This window comes from Zonotrichia albicollis, chromosome 21 (genome assembly GCF_047830755.1).
Source record: "Zonotrichia albicollis isolate bZonAlb1 chromosome 21, bZonAlb1.hap1, whole genome shotgun sequence".
In the NCBI taxonomy this organism is placed as follows: domain Eukaryota; kingdom Metazoa; phylum Chordata; class Aves; order Passeriformes; family Passerellidae; genus Zonotrichia; species Zonotrichia albicollis.
Window position 1 is genome coordinate 2,923,726 of NC_133839.1, and position 27,420 is coordinate 2,951,145.

The 27,420-nt window shown below is 52.8% G+C and overlaps 1 protein-coding gene across 1 annotated transcript in view; it reads left to right on the forward strand.

Moving 5' to 3' along the window:
• Positions 1-15,027: 15,027 nt before the first annotated feature.
• Positions 15,028-27,420, forward strand: part of ARRDC1 (arrestin domain containing 1) — a 39,360-nt gene continuing 26,967 nt past the window's right edge. The window contains exon 1 of the mRNA XM_074556053.1: positions 15,028-15,258. Within this exon, the coding sequence (XP_074412154.1) occupies positions 15,141-15,258 (118 nt within the window). The 5' untranslated portion in view covers positions 15,028-15,140. The remainder of the gene's footprint in view (positions 15,259-27,420) is intronic.

Consider the following 27,420-nt stretch of genomic DNA (forward strand, 5'->3'; position numbering starts at 1 on the left):
GTGGCAGGGGTTAAGGTGTCCCCATCCCCATCCAAGGGTTGGACAACGCTGGGAGGAGATGCAGCCAACATCACCAGTGCTCTGTGCTGAACTGCAGTGGTGGGAGCAGTGCTGGGATCCCAGCTGGGATCCAGCCTGGAATGGGGCTGCTGAGGCTGGGTCACTGCTAACCAGGGCTCTCCTGAGGGACAGTCCTGAATGGCTGGGTCACTGCTAACCAGGGGACTGTCCTGGGGGCATAGGTCACTGTTATCCAGGGCTCTCCTGAAGGACTGTCCTGGATGGATGGGTCACTGTTATCCCTCAGGGCTCCATGAGGGACTGTCCTGGGTGGGTGGGTCACTGTTATCCCGGGCTCTACTAAGGGACTGTCCTGGATAGATGGGTCACCGTTATCCAGGGCTCTCCTGAAGCAGCATCCTGAGGTGGATAGGTCATTGTCACCCAGAGCATTCCCCAGGAGCATCCCTGGGTGGCTGGATTGGTGTCACCTGGAGTAATCCCCAGGAGCATCCTGGGATGGATAGGTCATTGTCACCCAGAGCATTCCCCAGAGCATCTCGACTGTCCCAGTGGTGTCACCCGGAGCATTCCTCACTGCATCCCAAGGTGGCTGGGTTGGTGTCACCTGAAGCATTCCTCAGAGCATCTCGAGGTGGCTGGGTCCTTGTCACCAAAGTATTCCCCAGGATTATCCCAAGGTGGCTGGGTCGGTGTCACCAGAGCGTTCCCCAGAGCATCCCGGGGTGGCTGGGTCGGTGTCACCCGGAGCATTCCCCACAGCATCCCGGCTGTCCCCGCGGTGTCGCCGCCCGGCCCGGGGGTGACAGGGACATTTGAGGGGCTGGTGCCCTCTGCAGACGCGGACAGGGATCGCAGGGAGCAGTGCCCGGTTCGTGCTGGGAAAATCCGCCCGGATCACCGAGTCCCAGCGTCCCCCAGCACTGCCGACATGTCCCATGTCCCATGTCCCCATGTCCCCACATCCACACGGCTTTAAAAACCCTCCAGGGACGGTGACACCACCGCTGTCCTGGGCAGGGCTGGACAATCCTTTTGATGAGGGAATTATCCCCAATACCCGACCTAAACCTCTCCTGTCGCGACTTGAGGCTGTTTCCTGTCATCCTTGTTATCTGGGACAGGAGCCCGACCCCTCCGTGTCTCCACCTTCCTCTCAGGCTATAGCTATATAAAACATAGCTATATAAAACATGGATCCCTGTCTCACATATTTCTACTCTAATAAAGATATTAGATGGCCAGAAATCCAGGAGCTGCCACAATGCCAAGAGCAGTGACTATGACTAAAAGACAATCTGATCCCAGATTGGATTTGGCTTTTGTACACCTTGCAGAATTACAATGAAATACTAGGAGGGGAGGGAAAATAAATCTGCTTAATGCACTCCAAATAATTTCTTGCTGCTGTAAAGCAAAATTCAAGTTAGTCAGATGGGAGGAGATTGCAACAAAACCTTTGCCTGCATCAAATTGTTGAAATTGTTGGCAGAATTGTTGGCAGTACTTTTAGGGAGAAAAGCACCACCAAAACATCAAGCTCTTTTGATTTGGGCTCTGACCATGCCCACCTGCCCCCAGGACCACCCTCACCATGGGGCAAATACAAATCTTCTATTTCCACACAGACAGTGGCAAATACAAACCCCTTGGGGCTGTATCCATTGCCCATGGCAGCCCTGGGCTGCAGGAACCCAGCTGGTGCTGCTGAGGGACCCCTCAGGAAGGGATGTCCCCAGGGCTGTGACCCTGCAGGTGGATAAGAGACTCTGAGATGTGGCTCCAGTGGGTGACCAAGCTGGGACACATCCTCACACCCTCACCCAGCATCCCTGGGGTCCCTTCCTTCACCAGGCACCCAGGAAGGTGCTGCAGAGAGGCTGCCCAGGCTGGGTGGGCACCGTGGCCACCCCATGACAGGAGTAACAATGCAGAGGTTTGCACATTTCTCCCTTTTCAAGTCTCTTTTTACCACTATAAATTCCATTACTTTGAATTTAGTGAAAGCCTTCAGGATTTATTTTTTTCTCCAAGCCAGTTATAAAAAGGACATTGGAATTACAGCTCCAGTGCTAACAATAGCATTACTCAAAGCTGCTGCCGAGAAGCAGGGAGCTCTGGATAGAATAAAGACCTAAACTAAAATGTCAATAATAACTCCTTTTTTTCTCTCCCTGTCTTCCAGCCCACACAATCTGCTTGGGTCCCTCTATCTTAATGAGCATTAAAATGGTTTCAAATTAGATCTACAGAAAATTGAATTTTTTTTTCTCCTGAGAAACTCAGTCTGGCCTTTAAAGGCCACTGATGATATTTTGGTTTTGTGTAAGAGCATCTTTGATCTCCAAGGCTCTCAGCTCACACAGAGACACGGCTCATTAGCAGCAATTTGTTGCTGTTGAAATGTGAGTGGAGGGAGACAAACACCATGGAGAGAGAGCCAGGGGGAGGTTTGTCTGGGGGGCCTTGGCCCCAGACCCCACTAACTCTGTGTGGCTCTCCTAGCCCAAGCCTGGCCCCCAGGTCGGAGCTGGGTTTGCATTCAGCTGCTCTCAGCTTGGTGTTATCCCCAAAAATTGGGATTAAAGAGCCCCTGAGCCCGACCTGACCTGCAGGCGGGCTGTCTGGGGAGTCCTTGGGGACACCCCAGGTGACAGCAGTGTCTTGCTGAGATGCAGCAGTGACCTGGCAATGCACACTGGCTTTTCTTGCATTGCTTGTGCTGAATCCCTCTCCACATCCTCGGTCCCAGGGGCTCTGAGGAAGGGGTCAGGCTGCCTGAGACCTGCTGCCTCCTCACTGCTGGGAAGATGCAGCAATCAGACCTTCCAGGAAAGCCTGTTACCATGGCAGGGCCTGGCTGCTGCTGCTGCAAAAAGAATAAATCTAGATGGCGCAAAGCTGAGCAATCCTGAGCACTGCAGTGCCCTGGGGCAGCACTCACTGTCATCTGGGGGATGTTTGTGTGGCACAAATGGCCTCAGGGTGAGCGGCCTGGGTTAAGCTGGGGCTTGTACCTGGGTGTGAGAGGAGCCACCAGGCCAGTCCTGCTCCTGGGAGGGAAGGCAGCAGAGGCTGTGACAGTGCAGAGCACACCAGGCCCTGCCCCTGCTTGGCTCAGTCACACTGGGATGGGCAGAGTCCCCCTGAGGTCACAGCAGCACTTGGTCGTTGGTTTGAGAAAGTTCTGCAATGAGCAGGGCTGCCCCAGTTTTCCTAGAGCAGCCTCATCAATGAAGCCCTTTGTTGGGGAGGGTGAAACAGGAAAGCCTTATAAATATGATTGCCTGGCAAAAGATTTTGAGAATATGGAAACTATAAGTGAGATTGAAATGAAAGCAAGCTTTGAGATCCCTCAGTTACTGAACAACTGGAAAACAATGGTGTGGCCAGCTGAAGGTGATCCCCTTTTGATGGAACAACACCCTCTGCTTGCAGACAGGCCCAAGGGTCAGAGCAGACCCTACAGCTTGGCAGAAGGGGCCAAAGAGGAGTTTGTAGGGTTTAAAATGTAACACAGTATGGTGATGTAATGATTCTTATAGGCTGTATGTAAATGCTATAGGATTTGTATTTTGTACTAGATTGGTTAGTGAGAATTAGAATAGTCAACACAGAAGAAGATTAATGGTATTGTAACAGCAACCTTGCTCTCTTACTCTCTCACCCTCTCTCCCCCTCTCTTCTCTCGGGCCTGCTCTGAGCTGTGTTTGGCAGCTCCCAGCAGGGCCCTGCACCCAGGCCCTTTGCAATAAACCCCAAGTTCCAGACCTGGCTGCAGAGATCTCTCGTCTCCATCCATCCCCACCATCCTACCCCCGACACTCCTACAGTCCTTAATGACCTGCAGCAGCTTCTTCTGCTCACCCCAGCACCCTCCTGAGCCCTCAGTCTTGCTGCTGAAGGAACAGGGCCAGGAAATCCAGGACAAACACCCATCAGCTGCAGGCTGAGAGCTGCACGGGATGCCAGGACCAGCAGGCATTGATGGCTGTGAGCAGACCCACCTGGATCCCAGGCTCACTTGGATCCCAACCCCACCTGGATCCAGCCTCACCTGGATCCCAATCTGACCTGGATCCCAGCCCCACCTGGATCCCAATCTGACCTGGATCTCAACCCCTCCTGGATCCCAGCCCCTCCTGGATGCAGCCTCACCTGGATCCAGCCCCACCTGGATCCAGACCCACCTGGATCCCAACCCCACCTGGATCCCAGTCTCACCTGGATCCCAGCCCATGGGCCCTGAGATGTTTTTGAGCTCTGTCAGAGCCATCACTCTCTGTTCCAGCTGAACTGGGAGTGTGACTCTCCTGTGTTGGCCCCCCAGACTTCACCCACGGACTGCAGCGCTGCCAGGAGATCCCCAGGCTGGCTCTCACCCTGGCTGCCCTCATCCTGATGTGGCCTCATCCTTCTGGCTTCATTTCAGACCTGCCTTGTAGGGCACTTTCCTGATGATCTGGACTCCTGAATGAACAGTTCTACCCTCCTGGATGGATTCTTTGGGAACAGAGTCTCTGGTGAGACTCTGCCCTGGAGCTGAGGGGTCTCTTCTGGTTTCCTGGACCTCTGGGAGCTCCTGGCCCTTGCTGAGCCCTGATGGGTGGGAGAGGGGGTTATACAAAGGCCTACAGGAGAAAATCAAGTGCTGGGCGTGGGGAATTAAGTTTCTTCCTCAATCCTTACTTCCTGCAGCTGCTGAGGAGCAGTGCCAGTGATGGAATGTGAGAGGATGATGAGATGCAATTGCCATAATGCTTTTCTCTTTTTCTTTTAAGCTCTTTGCAGCTTCTGCAGGTGCTTGGGTTGCAGCAAGGGATGCCAACAGTGAAATTCTACCAGCAGAGCTGCCCAAGAGAAGGAGGGAGAGGCTCCACAGCAGCTGGGCTGTAGCTGTAGCCAGGCAGGTGTCTAGTGGAGAGATGGTCCAAACCCAAATGAAGCGTTCTCCTGGTATTTATAGATGAAGCTATTTCTCCTGGTGCTGCTCTAGCCTGGTAACTGTAATAACAGAAATTGAATGCATTTGTAGGCCTTGACTCCCATCAGGGCAGGTGTTTTCAGGGACTGAAATGTCAATGCAAGGCAGGTTTTAGAAGGACTCTGTAAGAATAGCTGTAAGAGGGCTGGGATTGTGATATTTGCCCATGGCAGCAGTGTGCAAAGGTGGTGGGTGCTGTTGGGAAACAGCTGCTAGTAAAAGAATTGGTTTTATTCTAAACCATCTTCAGCTCCCAGCATGAAGGGAGGGTGGGAAAATAGAACTGTGATATTGTAGTTCAGGGAAAGTAAAAGTTTGACAGATTTGGCAGCAGCTGATATATAAGGAAACTCCAACCCTGAGGGATAAAATCAGTTGGGAGATGTAGCTGGGGTGATTGTCTTGTCCTGGAGAGAGCTCCATGGAGATGGACCCACGCTGTGCCAGGGATGTTTTCACCTCACCCACGTGTTCTCAGGGAGCTGAAGCATGCTGTTAACAGTGATCCTGGCTGTATTAATTCAGGCATACCAAGTTCTTTCCCCTCCTTGTCCTCAGACCAAGGTCCCAATGTTTATTAACCAGCCTTTCAGTGCTCAGCATGTGTTTTCTCACTGCCACAAAATCTGGGGAAGGGAGAGGCAGTTTGGGTCGTGTACATCCCTCACTGCTGCTCTGTCCTCCTTTGCGTTCTGACTCATGCTGTTGGAATGAGCTGACCTGCTCTTGGCTTCCAGTTTGATGGATGGACCTCTTGGATGTCTGTATGTGGTCTGCAAGGCTCTGCCCTCCTGGCTGCACCCACTGGGTGTTTCTCTGCCAGGCTGCACCCTCGTACCTGCCCTGGGTGTTGGAGGCTCTCTGATGCGCTCCTTTGGGGTCTTGTGTTGCCCCTGATGCGCTCCTTTGGGATTTTGTGTCAGGACAAATCCCTGGGGCAGCACAGTGACTTCAGCTCCCACTTTCCAGCAGGGAAACTGGGTGATGGTGCCTTGGCAGGTTTCCCCAGAGAGGCAGAGTTGGGATACTGGACAGGGATGTGTAGAAGCTCATCCTGCTCTGCTCCCACCCGTGTGGGAGGAGTGGAGGCTGGCAGAGTGCTGGGGATGCTCTGGTGGCTCTTTCCATCACTGTCCCCATGGTGACAGGTGCTGGCTGCCTCCCCAGGGCAGCCCTGGGCCACACCAAAATCACCTGTACTTCAATTGTCACCATCCTGAAGCCCCAATGGACCTGTGGAGGTGGAATCAGCGGTTTTCCTCCATGCAGAGAGCTGGGGCTTGCTGGCAGGAGCAGTGTCCTGGGGCTGCTGATAGAACCTGCCAGAGCTGCTCCATCCGCTGGGGACAGCGAGTTTGATTTTTGTGACCGTGTTCACAGGGGTCTTAGGATGAGGGAAGAGATGAGGATCTGACTCCATGTTTCAGAAGGCTTGATTTATTATTTTATGATATGTATTACATTAAAACTATACTAAAAGAATAGAAGAAAAGATTTAATCAGAAGGCTAGCTAAGAATAGAAAAAAGAGAGAATGATAACAAAGGCTTGTGTCTGGGACAGAGAGTCCAAGCCAGCTGACTGTGATTGGCCATTAATTACAAACAACCACATGAGACCAATCACAGATGCACCTGTTGCATTCCACAGCAGCAGATAATCATTGTTTGCATTTTGTTCCTGAGGCCTCCCAGCTTCTCAGGAGGAAAAATCCTAAGGAAAGGATTTTTCATAAAAGATGTCTGTGACAGATTTTTGGCAATTGGCCCAGTACGAGGGCCACAGAGCAAGTGGCTGCCCAGGTGCCATTGCTGCCTGGTCACTGGGTGAGAGCACACTGCAGAGCTCAGCTGCTTTACCTGCCACCAGCTCAGCTGGCTATGGCACAGGCTGGGGGTTCTGGCATGGGCAGGGACTCTCCTCAAGCAAGCAGCACTGTGCCAGGCTGTGCAAGGGGGAGGCATCGCTCCTGTCCTGGCACTGGGGATGTTTCAGTGCTGCTCCTGCCCTGGCCAGGGCGGGTTTGCCAGGTGTGACTCACCTGTGCGTGACGGCTCCGGCTGGCCCGAGCGGTGACCTTTGAGTCTGGCTATTAGCTCATGGAAACCCAAATAATGGCTTGGGAAAGGGAAATATCTGGTGAGGGACAATCCCAGGGCAGCCTTGATGAGCAGGGATAGGAGCAGCAGGGTGTGGTGTGGAGAACACCTCTGCTCTCCCAGCTTTATCCCCAGCATTCCTCCCTGATGCAGCCAGCCAGCAAACTCCTTTGGAAAGCATTACTGCACAAAGAGAAATGTGCTGTGGCTGACGATGCCCTAGGGCACAGCCACAGCAGCAGCTTGGGCTGAGGCATTAACTCCTTCCCCTGCATGCCTGGCTCGGGGTGGTTTTCTGGTCCTTGTGTCAGCACTGCTGGGGTGCCATCCTGTCCCCTCCCCAGGCCCTGGTGATGGGGAGGGCTCTGCATGTAGCCTAATGACACAAAGGGATGGCTTTGTTTGGAAGGGGACTCTTGGTTGTGTCACCAGGTGCTGGTTGGGCTGTTCAGTCCATTGGAGCCACTCACATCAGCAGGAGGAGGGGGATCAGTGTCACCCTGTGTAGTGGGATAGAATATTAGGAAATAAAGATGGTGTAGAAAGTGATCTTACCTCTAAGGAGTTGCAGCTGGGCCAATTATCAGATTAGGAATAGGCCTGACTTTAACAGGCCACAGCTGTGAGAAGATGAGTGCTATAATGAGTGGGGTGGTATTAAGAAGGGAACTGGAGTCTGTTGGCTGCTTTGTGAAGAAGAAAGAGGCAGTGCTCTGAGAAGGTACCAAAAGAAACACCAAGAAGGTGTGATACTTCTGCAATAAGGAGACACCAGTATGGAACCCTTGCAATAAGGTGACAACAACCCTGAGCCTTGCTCTTCTGGATGCATCTGCTCCTGCACCAAGCCATGGTTTGGTTCAGACATCCTGCTCAGGATGTGCCAAGAGGGCTGCACTCTGCATTCCTGCAGGAGCAGCTGCTGGGACATGTTTCTCCATGCTGGAGATTGCTGTATTTTGCTCTGGACACATGGAGTAACCGGTGAGGAGCGGGAAAGGGAAGTGTTTTTCTCAGCAGTGGGGTGAGGAGATGTGAGCTGAGAGAGGGAGTGGGATTGGCAACAGATGTGGGAGAGAAGGAGGGATGTTTGTGGGGACCCTGCACCCCAGGGGTTTCCAGCTGTGTCACTGATGTGACCCTTGGTGCACCATCTCCCGTCCCCAGACACCTCCTCCTGGGTTGTGTGGAGAGTTGAGGGATTTCTTGGTGACTTTTGTCCCTGCATGTGGGTCAGGGGCCATGCCAAAGCTTTTTATCACCTAGAATTGGGACAGCTAGGCTGCTTGACTGAATTAATCCTAGCAGGGGGCTGCGGAGCCACACAGAGATCCAATCCTCTGGCTGGCCGCAGTGGTGGTCTCACGTCACCACTGCTGTCACTGGCTCTCTGTCACAGGTTTCTCCCCTGCAGCCAACAATGTGGGTGTATTCCTTGGCCATTTCTGGGAAGAATTCAGTGGATTTAGGTGAAAGTGCTGCAGGAAGTGTGATTGTGGACCTTGCCTGGGAGTGGCTAATGAGATGTCCCTTCCCTGATTATGAGTCTGTGGTGGAGAAGTGAGCTCCCCACTGGGAGGGATGGGATCAAACGTCAGGAGTGTGGGGAGAGCTGTTTTTAGGGCTGTAGTGGATCACAGCCCTGGGCAGCCATGCTGAGATATTGTTACAGGAGGAAAGAGAAGCAGAAAAACTGGGCAGTGAAGGGGAGGAAGGCATGAGAGCCAGGACAAATACAGCATCCACATGTCTTGCACTTCAGGTAGTATCAGTGATCTTGTGCTGCTGGACCCTGTGCCTGCCCAGGACATCTCTTGGGATGGCAGACAACTCAGGATGGGACCGCCCTGCTCCCACAGCACAGCATTTCCCTGGAGGAAACTCCATGATCCTTTGACCTCAGCCTGCTCCTACATGTGGAAAAGCAACTGCTGCTTTCCTTGGCCCTCATAAACGTGGTGTCATTCTTGGTGTGGTTCTGTGCAGGGCCAGGAGTTGGACTTTGATAGTCCTTGTAGATTCCTTCCAATTCAGGATATTCCACGAGTCTTTTGCAGTGAGGGAGAAATTCAAAATCCTGAGTGGTGCTGGATTATGAGAATTCAGTCTGTGGTTTCAGTTTTTTCTCAGGCAAGGTCCCACTGGGATCACTGAGGTCGAGTGAATCCTATTCCCACACCCTGTAAGTTGTGCAAGCAATCTGCCATCCCTGCAGATGCTGAACCCCCCAGGGAAGGGAGGACACGCATCCCACCACCCAATCCTTCACCCCATGCTCACGCTGAGCAACGGGAACTCTTCCAGCAAAGGAGATCAGAAATCCAGGCAGTGCAATTAGAATTATAATAATAGTAATTAATGCCTTGTCTCTCTCTAAGGATTTGCTAGTGAGGCTTGCCAGGTGCTGGCTGGGCATTAAGTGATCAAAGCCTCAGCACCCACGTGAAGGGGATGGGTGCCAGCTGGGCCATGGGACCTCAGTGCCTCAGCTGGGGACTCGCTCTCCCTGCCCTCATCTCTCTGCATGGTTTGGAGGGGGAGATTAGGAGGAGCTGCTTTAAGAATCCCAGGGATGAGGGTTAATGGATGGGGGAGAAGACCAGGTCAGGAGCACCCTGTGTGTTAGCCAGGGGTGCTCACCTGGCCCCAGTGATGTGAGCTGAAGGGCCTCTGTGTGTGCAGGGACACAAATGAGCTCTACTGCTTTGACTCCTGTCTGCGCACGTGTCTGTGTGTGGGAGGCTGCTCCTGCACACACGTTTCAGTCGACACACAAATGCCAGCCTGTGGGCTCGCACAGACACAAGCCAGCAAATAACATGGGGGCTGGAGAAAATGCTCTGCAGAAAGAGGCTTGAAGAGCTCAAATTGCTCTGTTTACCACAGACATTGAGAGGAGTGTTTATTCCGGTGTGTAAACACTGTCACAAGGAGAAAGGATGTGGCACCAAAGGACTTTCTGACATCAGAGAGCAGCAGAACAAGAAGCAAGGGATGAAGCTGCCAAAGCTGGCCTGGAGAGCAGGTGTGCATGCTGGCACAAAGGGCATGAGCATTGGAAACAAACTGTTGGGGGATGGCATGGCAGGGTTTCTCTCACCTGGTGAAGGGCAGTCCCTCTGGTGGTGTCTCAGCCAAGTTACTGCATCACCAGGCTCTCAGAGTGAGGGTAAGCCAATGTTATTTGTTATGCTGTTAGAGTCACTCATGTTTCAGTCTCTTACTCTTTGGGTGAGGCCTGGGGCACGGTCTTGGGGTACAGTTGGTGAGGCCTCTGTGGGATGGAGCCCAAAGCAGCTGCCTGGCCTCCCTGCAGAGCCCCTGAGCAGTGGTGCCTCCTGGCTCTGTGTGCTGGGTGGTTTCTGGTTGCTTCCTGCTCTCCTCTCATCCTCCCAGGGGCTGGGCTGTGGTGGGCTGGTGGCCCTTGTGTCTGGGAGGCTTGGTGAGACCAGGAGGCTGGTGCAGTTCCAGCAGCAGTGGGGAGCTGCTGCAGAGTCCCAGGACATTGTGCCACAGTTGCCCAGAGAAGCTGTGGCTGCCCTATCCCTGGAAGTGTCCAAGGCCAGGTTGAACAGGGTTTGGAGCACCTTGGTGTGGAGGAAGGTGTCCCTGCCCATGGCAGCGGGAGGAATGAGATGAGCTTTAAGGTCCCTCCCAAGCCAAACCTATAATTCTATATATGTCTATAATTCTATCACATGTTGAGCCCAGAGATTTGTACAGCACTGGTGGGACATCCAACTCCACCCTTCGGGAAGCTGCCTGGGAGTTGCCATGCAGATGAACACACAGAAGGGGGACAGGATCCCTGATGAAGCCACAGAAGGAGGACAGGGCACTTTGGCTGTGACCTCCTGATGAACCCACAGAAGGCAGACAGGGGGCTTTGGCTGTGACCTCCTGATGAAGCCACAGGAGGGGGACAGGATCCCTGATGAAGCCACAGGAGGGGGACAGGGGGCTTTGGCTGTGGCCTCCTGTGAGGAGGGAGGCGGTGTGCAGGGAGGTGTGGCTGAACGGTACCACCTCTGCCTGAGCTGCTGGGAGGTGACAGCCTGAGACAAATGAGTAATTGTTGTTGTTGCTCTTGGTATCAGATGACGTAGTTTACCCTCCAGCAAATCAGCCGAGAAGCGGTGAGGCACTGAGTGAAGCAGGGAAATTATTTAGAAAGGTAATAAACCTAAGTGTAATATAAATATATTAAGGTAATGGATTTTATGTACACGGGAATACAGAACGGCTGTCAGTGGTGTAAGTAGCCCAGGGAGCCCTCCATGGCACTTCACATCTGTGTATTTTAGTTCAAGGGAAAGAAATAAGAAACCTAAAGGTCAACTTCCACAAAGCTCGGCTGCTTTACATCCCACTCCATCCCAGCCGCTCCGGTGCCTGCCCTGATGGGGTGCGATGGGCTCCGCGAGTCACGCCCTCGCCAAACCCAGTAGGAGCGGGGGGAGAGGCTGGAAACGCAAAAGCGAGAGAATTGAGGGCGGAGAGATAGCCTGGTCTTGTAACGAGAGAGCAGGAGAGGCTCTGGGTGTCCCTGCGGTGCTGGGCAGCACCTGCCGGGCTCGTCCTTCTTTCCTGCAGCCACCGGAGCCCGGGGCAGGTGGAGGTGACCCCGAGACACGAACCGCCCCCGGTCCTGCGCTGCTGCCTCGCCCCGCCGCGCTGCCGTGGTTAGCGCAGCATCACTCACGGCCCAGCCATGCCCTGGCATTTCCGCTGCTCGTTCCCCGAGCAGCCCCAGCGGGGGGAAACTGAGGCACGGTCAGGTGGGGCTGTGCCTCCTCCGTGTCAGCAGGCACAGCTGGGAACTCCTGGAAAGGCAAGAGAGCAACAAATTCAATCACAAGCCAATGCCTGTGACTCCATGATGGAGGTTTGTGTGTCTCACACTTGCAGGAACAGCTGAGCCCTCCGTGGGCACATTTTTCCCACATGTGACACCACTCACAGCCGCTCTCCCAGCTCCTGTGCTGCTGGCAAAGCACGGCTCAGGTGCTCCTGAAGGGGGGTTTATTGATAATTTTTTCTTTTTAATAACTACTATGCTCTTTGTCAGAAAATGTCATGTTCCTTGAAGTTAGGGGAATGTGGTGACATGTGAAAGGAAAATTTTATTCTAGAGCTTATCTTGACATTTTCCTTCTCTCTTTTTAAATTTCCCTTTTAATAAGGGGACGAGGAGGAAGGAGAGCACACAGAATGCAGAGGAAGTGAGATTTCCCACCACAACAACAAAACTCTTCAAAACATTTTTTTAAAACCAAAACAATAGTAGAAAATATCAGAAAGCAAACTGTGGAAGTTTACCAAACATCCTTAGCTTACTTTTTTTTTAAACTGCTCTGAGTTTTAACTCCAGTGACTCCTCACACAAGTAGATAAGAGGAATGACTCTGGGGTGAGCAGGGAGGCAGGAATGTAAATACACATTTTGACTGCAATGAGTAAAATCCTCCTGAATCTGGCATCACCAGGGGAATGATGGGTGCCCTAGCACTGCAAGCATTGAATACATTGAATTATAGAATCACTGACTGGTTTGGGAACTTAAAGATGATCTCATTGCACTCCCTGCCACGGGCAGGGACACCTTCCACTATCTCCTAGGATGCTCCCAGCCCTGTCCAGCCTGGCCTTGGACACTTCCAGGGATCGAGGGGCAGCCACAGCTGCTCTGTGCCAGGGCCTCACCTATCTCTAAGTAAAGCTTTTTCTTCCTAACATTCAATCTCTCCCTGCTCTCTGTCAGTTTAAACCACTGCCACTTGTCTTGTCACTATCTACCCATATAAAAAGTCCCTCTCTTTCCACTTTTAAAGCCTCCTTAAGGTACTAGAAGGCTGCAATGGGGTCTCCCTGAAGCCTTCTCTTCTCCATGCTTCAATTATATCCATGCAGTTCCATTTTACAGACTGCTCTGCCCAGTGTAGCTGTGATCCAGGGGATGGATCAGTGCTGTGGGATCACTGCTGGCTGTGACATGACAAGGGACCTTGTGTATCTCAGCACAAACCCTTGCACTATTGTAGCTGTGCCTGGCTGCTTTTGTTCAGCTCCTGCTGCCGGAATCCTTTTTACTCACGTTGTGACCTTGGGCGAGCAACTTTGCTGTGCTTAAAATTAACTTCTCTGCAAACAAGGCGCATAAATCTCTGTGTCAGGAGAAGCTGTGCCATGGCACAAGTGGCTTGGGTTTGGTGAAGGATTTTTCCACCCTGAGTTGTCACATATATGGTGTCCCTCTGGGGCAAGGGTGCCAGTGCTGGCCCAGAGATGGGGTGGCCCTAATTGTGCCTCAAATCATGAACCTTTGGCCGGTTTCCATGGGGGAAGAGGGTTCAGTAAAATCTGCAGTAGCTCAGGGGTGTTTTCACTCCCCCTCCTCCCTTCTCCTAATTTGTTTGGTTTTGCTGGCAGAGCTAAATAGGGGCTGCGGAGACTGATGAAAGAGGCTGCAGGCTCGTCTTACAAAATAAAAAGGCTGGAGCAAATTGGCGTGCTTAGCCTGGGAAAACAGCAGCTAAGGGCAGCACAAGGAGAGCTGCGTGCGGACGGATCCCAGGGTACGCCCTGCGGGAGGAGAGGTGCTGCAGAAAGCCTTGGCACAAGGCTGTTGTGTGTCTGTAGCCTGTGACTACACGCAGCAGCCTGGAAACAGAGGTAGCTCTTAAGCACCGGAGGAGGGAGGGTCTGAAAAGATTTCCCAGCAGGAGCCCTGTGTACCCGGGGCACATGAACTCCTTTGGTGCCGTGTGAGGGATTTCAGGCTTCCACAGCCCCACATACCCAGGCTGCTGTCACTGTGGGGCAGTGGGAGGATGTCTGTCTGTCCAGCCAGGTCCGGGCTGGGTGTGCTCTGCAGATAAACAGCTCCTTTTACACTTATTCATTCTGCCTGTGTACACAGCCTGCTCGCCAGCGGCCGGGAGGTGCCTTTTCCCGGCGCTGCCTTTGGTGTGGGTTTTACAGATGGTTTTTATTCAATCAGGCAGAGATGAAGGAGGAATGTGGCAAAGGTATGAAGTGTGCTGGTCACTGCTGGCTTCCTGGGACACCCTGACCTTCACCCACTGATCCACAGAGAGCATGGGGTCATTACTGACTCCTCAGTCCCAGGTTGCTGCCAGGTCCCTTGAATTTGGCTCTTACTGACACTTAAAGCACTGGGGTTATGAAAACAGGAGCTAGGAGAGGTGACAGCTGGGCCTGGAGAATTACAGAGAGGAAATGAGATTAGAGGGAGCAAGGATCACTGGCAGGCAAGGTGGCCCCGTGCTGGGCAGTCAGCTCCTTCCCTCGCAGCCCAACCCCATAACCACTCCTTTCCCTCACAGCCTGACCCTACAAGTGGTTCCTTCCCTCACAGCCTGACCCCACAACCAGTCCTATCTCTCACAGCCTGACCCCATAAGTGATTCCTTCCCTCAAAGCAGCCAGGGATCCACCAGCTTTTCTTTCCCTCACAGGTCAGCCCCACAACCTGCTCCTTCCCTCCCAGCCTGACTCCACAAGTGATTCCTTCCCACATAACCTGTTCCTTCCCTCAAAGCAGTCAGGGATCTACCAGCTTCTCTTTCCCTCACAGTTCAGCCCCACAATCTCCTCCTTCCCTCCCAGCCTGACCCCACAAGCAATCCCTTCCCTCCCAGCACAGCCCAAGCCCTGAAGCTGCCTTTTCCTCCACAGCTCCTTCCCTTACAGTAGTCAGTGATCTATCAGCTACCCCTTACTTCATCGCCTGACCCTATGGCAGTGAGGGATCCACCAGCTACCCCTTCCCTCACAGCCCAGCCCCACAGCCTGCTCCTTTCCCTCAGCCTGGCCGCACAATTGCCCCTTTCCCTCGGCAGGGACCCACCCGCAGCCCCCGGGCCGGCCCGGCCGCCGCCGCCGCCTCGGGCCCGCCCCGCTCCCTCAGCGCGGGCGGGGCGGGGCGGGCGCGGGGCGGTCCCGCCCGCCGGGGCAGGCACAGCGCGGGCCGCAGGTACGAGCGGAGCGGAGGAGAGCGGCCGGGCCGGCGCGGCCATGGGGAAGGTGCAGCTCTTCGAGATCCGCCTGGGCGACAGCCGCGTCGTCTACAGCCCCGGCGAGCCGCTGGCCGGCACCGTCACCGTGCGGCTCTCGGGCTCGCTGCAGTACCGAGGTGAGCCCGCGGCCTGCCGTGCCCTACTGTGCCCGCGGGGCCGCACGGCGGGGCGGATATCCCGGGGAGGGGTTCACGGGCTGCCCTGGCCCGCCGGGCTCCCCGGGGAGCGGCCGGGCTCTCTTCCCCGGCTCTGGGAACTGGCGGCTCCGGGGCTGCCCCATCGCTGCTGCCCCCGCTGCCATGCGGCGGCCGGGAGGGGCCGATGGGAGCAACCTGCTGGATTATTTCCTCCTCCGCTTCCTCCTCTTACTTTTTGCTCCTATCCCATAAATAAGGAAACATCCTCCCAGCCCCCTTCCCAAAACAGCCCAGCGCGGGGCTGTGCCACGGCAGCCTCCGGAGCTGGCGGGTGCCCAGGCTGGCAGCGGGAGGTGGTGGAGGGGCTCGCCCGTCTCGTTCTGCTTTCCCCGAGTCCTGCGGCTTCCCAGGGCTGCCGGCATCGCCCGAACCCCGAGCTTGGTGCCCCGGGGTCGGACGGAGCCCGAATGTGTTAGGGCAGGGCGATGTGCCGTGTCCCGGTGGGCAGGAGAGGGGTCATGGGCTCTGCTGTGTCCTGGCAGGAGCGGCGCCCACCCGGGCTCGCAGGCACCGTCCGCAGCGAGCAGCCGTGCTGTAACATCTCGAATGAACTCGGGCGTTGGAGTTGTGGCTCTGCTGGTGTGGGAGATGCCCGCGGTGTGTACGAGGTGCTGAGAGTCCCCGCTGGGCAGCAGTGGTCTGGAGCAGGACGTGTTGGGCTGTGGGGTGGTTGTTGTTGCTCCACGCGAGGCTCGGGCCATGCTCGTGGCTGGTGCAGTCCGTCAGGGCACAGGGATGGGGATGGGCTGCAGGGAAATGAGCGGCTGGGCTCGGATCATCCAAACTGAGAGCTTCCTCCCCCGCCTGGGAGAAGTCATTCGCATTTGCAAGTCAGCTTTGTGCTCAGCGCTGTGGAAATGTGAACCAATTTGCTGTTTTCCCTGAGGTCTTGCTTGCTTCTTGTGTGTGCATGCTGCTTCCTTTGTAACAAATTATTGGAGGGGGAAAAAAAGACCGAGTAATGTAAAATGCGAAGTCTCTGTTCAAGAGCTGTCAGCCTGCATGATGGTGCCCATGCTTGCCTGTGCCTTGCTTTTGAGAGCACCTCTCCCAGTTGTCTGCAATAGCTTTGGAAGCTCCTTTTGGAAAAAAAGTATCTAGGACATGTGTAAACTTGTAGCCTGTTTAACGCCTGTCAGAGCAAAACAGTTGCAGATCCAGCGTTTATCTCAGTGGAGAGTACTCCCAGATGTACTTCCAGCAAAGATGTTTTAATGAAGTCTGGCTGACTTCCCTCCTCAGCCCATCCCATTGCCTTCCACCCATTCCTGAAGGTGCTTCTTGGGAGGGACAGGAGTTTGGCCTTGCAGGGTTTGGTGTGCTGGCCCCTTGTGCTGCCGCTGGCCAAAGTTACTCGCTGCTGCCTCTACAACTCCCATTTGGAGAGGACCTGCCAGGTTCTGCTCTACACCAGCTCTCCTCTGCTTCCTGGTGGTGTTGTAGGGAAGGAGAAAAGTGTATTGTTGTTCTAGACATTCCTTCTGCTTCCTTACTGCTTTGATTCTGAGAAGCATCAGGGTCTGCTGTTAAGTGCAGGTCCTGAACTCAGGAGGGGTTTTGTGGTGGGATCTGGTGTCTGGGGCTAGTGCAGGGATTTTGGAAAGAGCTGGGGCAGCTGAGCTCTAGGAAAGCTGTCAGGAGCATCCAGCCAAAATCTGAGGTGGGCTCCATGTGGTTGATGCTTTTATTGTGTTTAGGTCACTGAGCAGCTCTTCTAGGCTGTTTCCTGTACAGTGGCTTCATGAGCTGGGGTAGAAACTTTCCATTACTCGTGTCAGAACTCACCCAGTTAAGTCACATTTGGATGTGAAACCAACTTCTGCCAAGCACAAAGTGACTCTTTGTTGTGTGTTCTCCCTCCTGCTGTGTATCTCATGGTCTCTGGTGCTTAAACCCTCCACACTTGATCTCTTGGGCACCCTCTCCTTTCTGGATGAAGCAAATGTCTCACCCTCAGAGGAAGAGCTTCATGTAGCTACTGAAACATCCTCTTGGTGTTACAGCAGGTGACTGTTTGCTGTAAGAGATCTTAAAGGAACTTGTGAGCCCTGTTGAGCTCTGTGGGCTCAGCACTGGAGAGATCAGACAGCCTGACAGGCTCTGGCTTCCTGCTGGGTGGCATCAACTCATCTTACATTGTATTGTATCTTACACAATCCCACCCTACACCTTCTGTGGCCAACTGTGACTTTCCAGGCTAATAAACTGCTTCCAGGAGTTTATTCCTCACCCCTGGCAGGTGTGGCCCACAGCCCCACAATTTGAATTTGATGCTTTCCATTTCCTGAGCAGGCGAGCCCGGCGCGGTGACTCCTCGGTGCTTGGTGTGTGAGATCACAGCCGGAACCAGCCTTAGGTGACTCCTCACACGGTAACTTCTGGCTCTTGTAAATTACACCTTCTGAAAGGTGACAGTGCAAACAAACAGCTCACTGTGCCTTGCTAAACACAGGAGAAATCTTGGGTCATGGGGCAGCGTGGCTGGGGACACACCTTTTGGGATCATTCATGTTCCCACTCAGACTGGCGTCAGTGCCAGCCCTGCTGACTGGCAGTGAGGGCTCTTCAGGAGCACATCTTCTTCAGCTGACCTTGCAGCAGCATCACAAACACTGACTGGTCCTGGTGACCCATGTGGGCCTTCTGAGGAGTCACACTTCTTCCTGTGCCTGTGCCAGGGTGAAGGACCTGCCCAGAAAACTTCTGAGCCTCAGGGGAGAGCGCTGATGGAAATGGAGAATTCCTTATCATTGTGCCTGGTTTGCTGGGTAAATCATCAAACATGTGTGTACAAAGAATAATTAATCTTACAGGAAGCTTGTGCAGGGACAGCTGGAGATGGAGTTAATTTGTGGGGAAGGAGGAGGGAAGCCAGTTCACTTGGAGCAGGGCAGGCAATCCTGGTTGCTGGCAGGAGCATGTGGGAATAAAGGCTTGTGCTGCCTGGAGATGCTGGAGCACTTTCCTCTCAACTCTGTGGCTTCCAGGGGCCATGTGGATTATTTTGGTCCCGCCTGCCGTTCAGTGAGGCTTCAACCAGCATAATGTTAAAATAACAGCCCTCTCTGCCAGGTCACTGAGAGCAAAGAAACAGCAAGGGCTTTCCGGAACAGATTTCAGCACTTCGCTATTCTCCACTCTGTTATTTGGCTGTCCAGGTTTATGCAGGGATGAGTTGACTTTAAAATCACTCCCTTGATCTACAAAGCTATAGACACAAGTACTCATGTTTGTTCATGCTCTAGAAATACAGATACATAATTCCCATTTCCACAGAGAGAAGAGCCCATGAATCATAATTTTCTTCTCTGATCTTAAATGTAGTAAATATTCTCACTTCTCATATGGAGGACAGAGAAAGCTGATGGGGAAGGGGGATGAAGAGCAGGGCTCTGAAATCCTGGGTCAGGTGTCCAAACTAAGAGGTAACTTCTGTTCCATAGAAAGGCAGCAGGGAGAAATTTGGGTTTGGTGGTTCTGACGTGTGTGTAACCTGTGCCCTTCCTGAGGGGAAGGGATGACACCAAAGGACTTTGTTGGCCACGATTCTCCTACTACTTAACCTCTGGTACAGTGGGAAACATTGTTCCTGCAGGAAGGCTGTGGCTTGGGAAAAGGTGGATTCAGCCCCTGCACAGGGGTCTGGCTCTCTCCTGTAAAGGAGGATTGGAAATCCCTGTGTGGGCAGCAGGGATCCCTGGGTCACCCACTCACCATGGGGGCAGCAGGAACCCCATGGCTGGTCCTGCTTTGGGGGGCACTGTGGGGAGAGCTGAGCTAGGCCTCAGAGTTTGGAGGGCACTGTCCCTGCTGATCCTGGCAATGTCCCACGAGGTCCTTGAGCTGTCTGGTATCCACCAGCAGTGGTGGGTGCCAGGATGAGGCTCAGGAATGCTCAGGGATGGCTCTGTAGCATCACTCCCCCAGGCTGGGTGGCTCCTGCTGGAGGAGAGCTGGATTAACTTTCTTTTCTCACTGTGTGAAGCAAGGCAGCAGGCAGCTGTGTGGCCAAGTCTGTCTGAATCTGGGGAACAAAAGAGGGATTTTTGCTCTCCTGGCTGGCTTGCTGCTAGAGCTGCAACTCCTCTGGAGTCAATAACTAATCACGAGCTGGGTTTGTGTCTCTGTTGCTGCACTGAGCCGCTCCCCCCGCCCGCGCTCCGCTGAAAAACTGCTCGCTGCTTTCCTTGGCAGGGAGACGTGCCACGGCCTCCCATCCCTTGTTTAACAAAATGGGAGGACAAGTGGAGTGGAGTTCTGTCTGTCTGATTTGCTTCCAAGTGTGACAAACGGGGTGTGAGTGCTTATCCCTTCCCTGGAGCGGCGCAGAGCTGTCAGAGATGCAGCTTGTCTTTCTGGGCTGGAGTCAGGTGGGCGGCAGGGAGGCTCCCTGGCTGGGAGGAGGAAGCCTGTGGGTTTCCATCCCTCTCATCCCAAGGCAGCTCCCTGTCCCTGAGCAGCCAGGGAGTGCATGGATGGGTGTGCTCCACTCGGAGCTGTTGTGGAATACTTTGTGCTGTAAGTCATCCCCAGGGAAGAAGTAGGTGTGTAGAAGACACAGAGCTGTCACTTGGCTTGGTCAAGCCTTGCTAGAGGCTCTCATGGCCAGTAAGAGGAGGATGGACATGTGGATCATCCTCTACTATCCAGAGAGGCCCTTCCAAGAGATGAAGGGAATGGGGTCATTGGGTTGTGCTGCAGACCTGTGCCAGAGCATAGAGAAAGATGCTCTGCCAGGCATTGGGGAAGGTCTTTTCCTTCTCCTGCTCAGGGCAGCTCCTCCTGAAATGGCCTGGCAAACATGTCAGGGAGTGGGCTTTGGTTTGGTGCCTCTTTTCTTGAGGGCTGATTGCTGAGATATCCAATGTTCAGCCTTTAGGCTACTGCTGTGACCTCTGGAGTCTGGCAGCAGGAATTGCTGTGGAAGTTAATTGCCTCTTTGTGCTGCTCTTAAAATCTGTCACTCTTCAAATCTCTCGTGCAGAAATGCAAAGTGCTTAGGAGAGGAGAAAATGAGCAAAGGACCAGACTGTTGCCAGTCAGCATATTTTTACAGTTGTGCCTGCATGTGCTCAGGATCCAAAACAGAGGTCAAATGGTGGATGCATACCACAAAGGTGTTCAGGCTTCTGTCTGCTTGTGATGGCTTTTAAACAGCAAATCCTCATTCCTCACTCTCTCTATGGCATATAAAAAGTAAGTGATGGGGTGCACAAGTCAGCTGGGAGTGAGGTGTTTTGCTGTCCCAAAGTTTGTAGGTAGAGCCCCAATGTGGGTACCTATGGCTGGGTGTTGCTCTGTGCAGAGGAATGGCCATAGCTTGAGTAAATTGTCACAGGTATATTGGGATCTTGAGATGCTGGATGATGGTAGTGGAGAGGATATGGGGTGTCCTAAGGTAAGCATTGAGCTGCTTTTGTCCCCCTCAACAACATGAGGGTTGCAAGCTAGTGCCAACCTGGAATTATGTAGAGATATGGTTTAAAAACACCCTGATCTCTGAGCACCTTAATCTTTGTTAAAAACCAGAGTTTGTCAGATATCTGTAGCAAAATCTGTTTCCAAGAAGCATGAATCATTTCTGGAGCACTAATGCTCATGACTTCCCCTCCTTTGTTCTTGCTGACAGCACTCTGCTCTCTGACAGTGGTTCTGGCTCAGGCAGCTCAGACCAGAGGTAACAATGCTGCAGCAATTCACTGTTCATCCCTCCCCAAACACCCTCCTGAATCCCAAGTATTCCCTGCAATTAGAGTGGGATAAAACTGGCTTGGAAGGTAACAACTCTAGGGAGGAATGCTCAGTGTATGTGTGGAAATTAGAGCCTCCTCAATGGGGGTTATCAGCAGGGGTCTGAATGTCAGTGCCAGAGGTGCAGCTCAGGCCCCAGATGTTCCTTTTCTCTCTGCTTGGATCTCTGAGGAGCCCAGCCTGACCATGAGGACTGTCCTACCAACTTGTAGCACTCCCAGCACGGCGAGGATTTGTTATGTATCTGGTGCTCTGGTGATAACAAGAACATAAGTCATCTTTCCAAACTGATGATCTTGCTATAAATAGAGAATCCAGCTGCTTGTGTTGAATGGCATCAAAGAAAATCTTAGGAGCAGCTCTTCTGCTTAGTGAAGTGGATTCTGGCTGTTTTTCTCTGAATATGCTGGGAGATTTCTTGACAACTGAGATGTGCAAAAGCAGTGCAGGAGAGCTCAATGGGGAACCTTCAGCAGGGAGCAGATGGGGCTTGGATCTCTCATCCTGGGCTGGGATCTCTCATCCTGTGCTGGGATCTTCAGCAGGGAGCAGATGGGGCTGGGATCTCTCATATTGGGCTGGGATCTCTCATATTGGGCTGGGATCTCTCATCTTGGGCTGAGATCTCTCATCCCATGCTGGGATCTTCAGCAGGGAGCAGATGGGGCTGGGATCTCTCATCCTGGGCTGGGATCTCTCATCCTGGGCTGGGATCTCTCATCCCATGCTGGGATCTTCAGCAGGGAGAGGATGGGGCTTGGATCTCTCATCCTGGGCTTGGATCTCTCATCCTGGGCTGGGATCTTCATCAGGGAGAGGATGGGGCTGGGATCTCTCATTCTGTGTGGGATCTGTCATCCCATGCTAGGATCTTCAGCAGGGAGCAGATGGGGCTGGGATCTCTCATCCTGGGCTGGGATCTTCAGCAGGGAGCAGGTGAGGCTGAGATCTCTCATCCTATGCTGGAATCTCTCATCCTGGGCTTGGATCTCTCATCCCATGCTGGGATCTTCAGCAGGGAGCAGGTGGAGCTGGGATCTCTCATCTTGGGCTTGGATCTCTCATTCTGTGCTGGGATTTTCAGCAGGGAGCAGGTGGAGCTGGGATTTCTCATCCCATGCTGTGCCTTCCTGCCTCCCCAGCAAGAACCTGCCTGTGCTGGTATCCAGCCAGGATGAGGAGGCACTAAATGCAGGCTTGCTTTACTGCTTGTAAATAAAGCTCTTCAGGAAAAAACCTGCCCTTCTAGGAGGAGGGGAGCTGGCTGCTGGCTCGTGTTGGGAGCTGCAGCAGCACTAAATCATTTGGAGGTGTCTCAGCAGTTCTGTGTGCTGAGTTGGGAGTTCAGTGCCTGGAGTGGCAGGAGGGCAGACCCTGATGTGGTTGCCTGACTCCTTGCTCCTGCCTCCTCTCCCTGTTAGTGGGCTCCAACCCCTCCCACCAAAACTCCTGTTCCCAGGATGGCTGAGCAGTCCTGAGTGTGCTGTTTAGTCCTTCCCTGCTGTGGAGGCAGAGGCTTGTTCAGGACACTGGGTTGTGACAATGTGCTCTGTGCTGAGTCCTTGCAGCCCCAGAGTGCCCAGCCTGTGACAGACCTGCTGCCCACCAAGTGCTGGGCTGGTTTTTCATGTGCTCCTCATCTGGAGAGTGGTTGGTGGGGAATCTGTGCCCAGGAGCATCCCCTGAGCCCCAGGAGGGGATGGAGAAGTGTCATCCCTGCTGAACCTTACATCTGCAGGATGGAGAAGTGTCATCTCTCCTGAACTTACATCTGCAGGATGGAGAAGTGTCATCTCTGCTGAACTTACATCTGCAGGATGGAGAAGTGTCATCTCTCCTGAACTTACATCTGCAGGACGGAGAAGTGTCATCCCTGCTGAACCTTACATCTGCAGGATGGAGAAGTGTCATCCCTGCTGAACTTACATCTGTAGGATGGAGAAGTGTCATCTCTCCTGAACTTACATCTGCAGGGCTGTCTGCTGCTGAGGCCAGGAGAGCTGTGCCTGGCTGTGTCATGGGTGGCAGTGAGGGTCTCCCAAAATGAGCATCAGCCCACAGGATTTGTAGCCTTACCTCTTAGGAAAGGGTATCTGAGAGTGTCAGAAGAAAATGAGCGTGACTCAGTCCCACAGCAGAGCCTGGCCCACAGGAGCCCTGCTGCTCTGGAATTACAGTAAGCCTGTTAAGCATGAATTTCCAGAAGTCTTTGAAGCATTTATTTAGAAAGAGTCTGAAAAGGGAGTAGGCTCTGGTGAATCAAGCCCTTTGTGGTGAGTAGGGAAACCTGATCAGTGCCTGTTTATCTCCTGCAGTGGCTGCTGCACCAGCGTGGAGGGAGATGCTCCATGCTGGGGGCAGAGGGGCTGTCTGGGCAAAGAGCTGTCAGACCTGCTCAGGGTGTGGGGAGAGCGGGGCAGGGCTGTGGGGTCACACAGAGGTGGTTCCCAGGACAGAGGTGTGTTCCCAGCACATCAGAGAGCTCAGCTGCTCCTTTTCCATGGGAGTTGTTCTGCCAGTGAGGTGGGAAAAGGTGCCAGGCTTTGCACTTGCTGGGAAAGAACAATTGAGTTTGTTAATCAGTTTAAAGGAGTGTTTTTTTACATCAGCATCCAGCACATTCCCCCAGAACCTGCAGGGCTCTGTGGTAGGTTGTGGTGGAGTTTCTTCCTTTTTTAGACAGCCAAGTCAATTGTACCAGAATATCTGAACTCCTCTGGCCTAAAGTAGTGTTAAGTGCTGGGTGGAAACCTATTTCACTTTGGGCAAGCTATAAAAAAATGACATTCCTCACTTCTGTTTTAGCTCTGCTCAGTCTGAGGAAGGGTGGCTGTGGTCCCTGTCTGGCTGAAGTGCTGAGTGCTGGCAGGTCCTGGCATCCATCAGCATTCCTGTGAGCCAGGCTGAGCTGCTGATTCTGTTCCACTTGTCTGGCTGCATGTTGGGCATGTGGGACTTGCATTCCCTTCCCACGGGGCTGCTCTAGGGGCCAAGTGCTGGAGATTAAGATGCTCTGACTGCTTATGTATGTACAGCCTTATTTCACTTTGAACAGGATAGCTTACTTAAATTCAGGGCTCACCAAATCCAGCTTATTACCTAGGTCCCCTGAGAAAGATGGAGTAAATTAAATCTACATTAAATTTATTAAAAGAAATCTGTCTTGTGCAGGGGAGCATGAGTAAAACTTTTCTGGGTCCTGCTGAGATCCTAAACAGGAGATGTTCCTGTACCAGGCTGGCAGCTGCAGGCCCTGCCTGGGGCTTGGTTCCATCCCTGAGAGCAAGAGGCTGCTTCCTCATGGATGGCCTGAACAGAAGTGAGCCTCAAATGCAGTTCTAGGAGGAGAGCAGGCTCTGCAGTCTCCAAACAGGTCACAGTTTCCCACTCTGAATTTCTGTCCAGACTAGCAGAAAGGAAAGAAATCTCTTGAGATAAAAGTTGGCTTCACACCCTGGAGCAGTTGAAGCTCTGCATGAAATGTTGCCTCCATCTCTCCTCCAGCCTTCTGCTCCTCTGCAACCTCTCTGCTTTTCCCCTCCAGTACTTGGAGGGATGGATGGGAGAGGAGGAGGCTGTGAGTGCTGCCAGCGTGGCTCAGGTGGGTGGCTGGCATGGAGATATTCCTGGGAGATGTGAGATCTGTCTCTCTGTGCCAAGCAGTTTCTCACTGCTGTTTGATCTGGCTGGTCCCAGCCTGTCAGGGTGCCTGTGGCTGCCAGCCTGGCCTGGGAGGAAGAGGATGGTCCCTCAGCATGCTGGGGTGGGGCACAGCTGCTCTCCTTGCAGGAGTACCCAAGGAATGGCATCGCTGACCTGTGCCCTGGGTGTGGCATTGTGTGGAGCAGCCCTGCTGGACTGTGCCACCTGTTTAGGATGGGATCAAAGTCTGGGCTCCCAAAACTGGTCTGAGGCACTGCCAGGACATGTCCAGCCTCTGCTCTGCCTGGCTGTTATGGAACCACCACCTCTGCCACTGTGGGCTCTCAAGCAGAGCAAGCCCACTTCTCCCCTCCTCTTCCCCAGTCTGCCTCAGCACCGGGGCCTACATCAGTCTGGAGCTTAAAAAAAGTCCCAAACTTGTCCTGGTTTTGCAAGAGGCAGTACTGGAGAAAGGATTACCCCAGCATCCCCTTCTGGAGTGTTTGGGGAGCAGTGAGGAGGCTGTAGCAGCAGCAGCACAGTGGGATTGGGGTGAAGCCCCTCACTCAGGCCCTGAGTGCAGGTGCTGTGCTGTTCCGTGCCTGTTGCTAAGGAGCTGCCTCTGGCACGTGCTCATCCCCCTGCCACAGCCTCTGTGGCCTTGTTCTCTGCTGAGTTTTCCCCCTGCAGCCCAACATGTGCAGAGCCAGGCTTGTTAAGTGTGCTCAGCTGAGGATTTAATTCCAGATGTTTGAGATGACCCCTTCCTCTGAGGGCAGCCAGCGTGCTGATAAAACACTGTGATGCTATAAATAAACCTGTCTGCTCCACGAGGGAGAGAAGCCTTTGCTTTGAGCAGGAGTTTGTTCTAAACAGGAGCCCAAGAGTTGGCCTTTTTCTCTCAGGATTTATGTTGACCCTTGGTTTTGGGGAGGAGCTGGAAAATGTAGGTTTTCCTGCTGCTCTCAGCCTGATTGAAGAAAATGTTCCTAATGGGGGGAAGGATTGACCTACCTGGGAAAGGACTTAGAAGATTTTTTTTCTACTTTTCTGCAGGTCCCACCTGCCCAGTGCTGGAATGAGGCCATCCTTGTGTGTCCATACTGCTGTCCCTCCTCAGGCAGGGCTGAAATAATTCATGCACAGCTGAAATAATGGCTGTGGGTCACTGTGCCCCTGTGGCAGAGCTGTCACTGCCCTGGGGCTGCTACAGGTGGGGTTTTTCCAGGCTGTTTTGAGGAGCTGCTTCAGCCTTCCTACAGTGTGGGGCTGCTTTTGGAGGGTTGGGTGGGACACCCAGGTGTGTCCTCCTGCCTCAGCCTGGCACTGGACACACACACAGACAGCCCTGTGGCCACAGCCAGGGCAACTGGCACTGCTTGGGATCACATCTGCTGAGCTTGGATTTGCAGGGCTGCCTCTGCTGCCCTGGGAATCAGCACATTGAAAGGTCAGGGAGGGAAGTGTGGGGAGCAAAAAATGTGATTCTTAGAATGTGAGATGCAAAGTATAAAGCAGAAAAAATATACCTTGTGATGCTGAGTAACAAATCTGTGCCCAAAAGTATACAGCACAAAGAATAAAAAAAAAAAAACCCAAAAATAAAGCATAATAATTCTAAAAAATCCCAAAATAAATAAAGCATGATAATTCTAAAAAATAAAGAAAAAATAGGGTGTGCCCTATTGCCACAGCCAGGGCAACAGGCACTGCTGGCTCTTGGGATCACATCTGCTGAGCTTGGATTTGCAGGGCTGCCTCTGCTGCCCTGAGAATCAGCACATTGAAAGGTCAGGGAGGGAAGTGTGGGGAGCAAAAAATGGGATTCTTAGAATGTGAGATGCAAAGTATAAAGCAGAAAAAATATGTTGCTTGTGATGCTGAGTAACAAATCTGTGCCCAAAAGTATACAGCACAAAGAATAAAAAAAAAAAAAAAAAAAATCTAAAAAAAACCCAAAATAAATAAAGCATAATAATTCTAAAAAATAATTTAATTGAACAACTTAAGGAGGATAGATCTTCAGAAATCATCAGTCCAAATGTGTCTTGTAAGGAACAGGATATGTGATAGTTAAGGATTTATTTTCAGGAACTTTCTTGGTACAAAAAAGGCAATAGGAACTGCTTGTAATATTGAGTTGACAGAAAAAAAGATATATTCAAGGAAATTAAAGGATTAATTGATCTGAGAGTTTTTGAATGAAGTGATGCAAAACTCAAAAATACAACGTTCATGTGAATTCTACACATTCAGAAATGGAGAAAAAGTTCTAAAAGAGAGAGATCAGAAAAAGCTTTTCTATTTTATATTCATGGATTCTTATGCATTGCTGTGAGGGGTTTGGCTGATCCAACCCCTTGTAGGTGCAGAGGGCAAGTGCCAGCCTGGGGAAGGAATGGCTGAACAGCAGAGGTTGCTCTTGCTCCTGGGGGCTAAATGATGCTGAAATTTGTGGGACAGAGAGGGGTCAGACACAGCAACCACTCAGAATTTCACTGGGAGCCTGTCTGAGCCTCTGAGCAGAGCTTGTGATGGCTCTGGGAGGTGGGATGAGCCCCTGGGGCACGGGCAGCAGCAGCCAAGTGCTCCAGGAGCTGCTGGTGCTGTGGGAGATGCTGCTCCCTGTGTGTCAGCTCCAGACACGTCACCTCCCAGGGCCTGCTACAGGCTTGCATTTGATTTGAG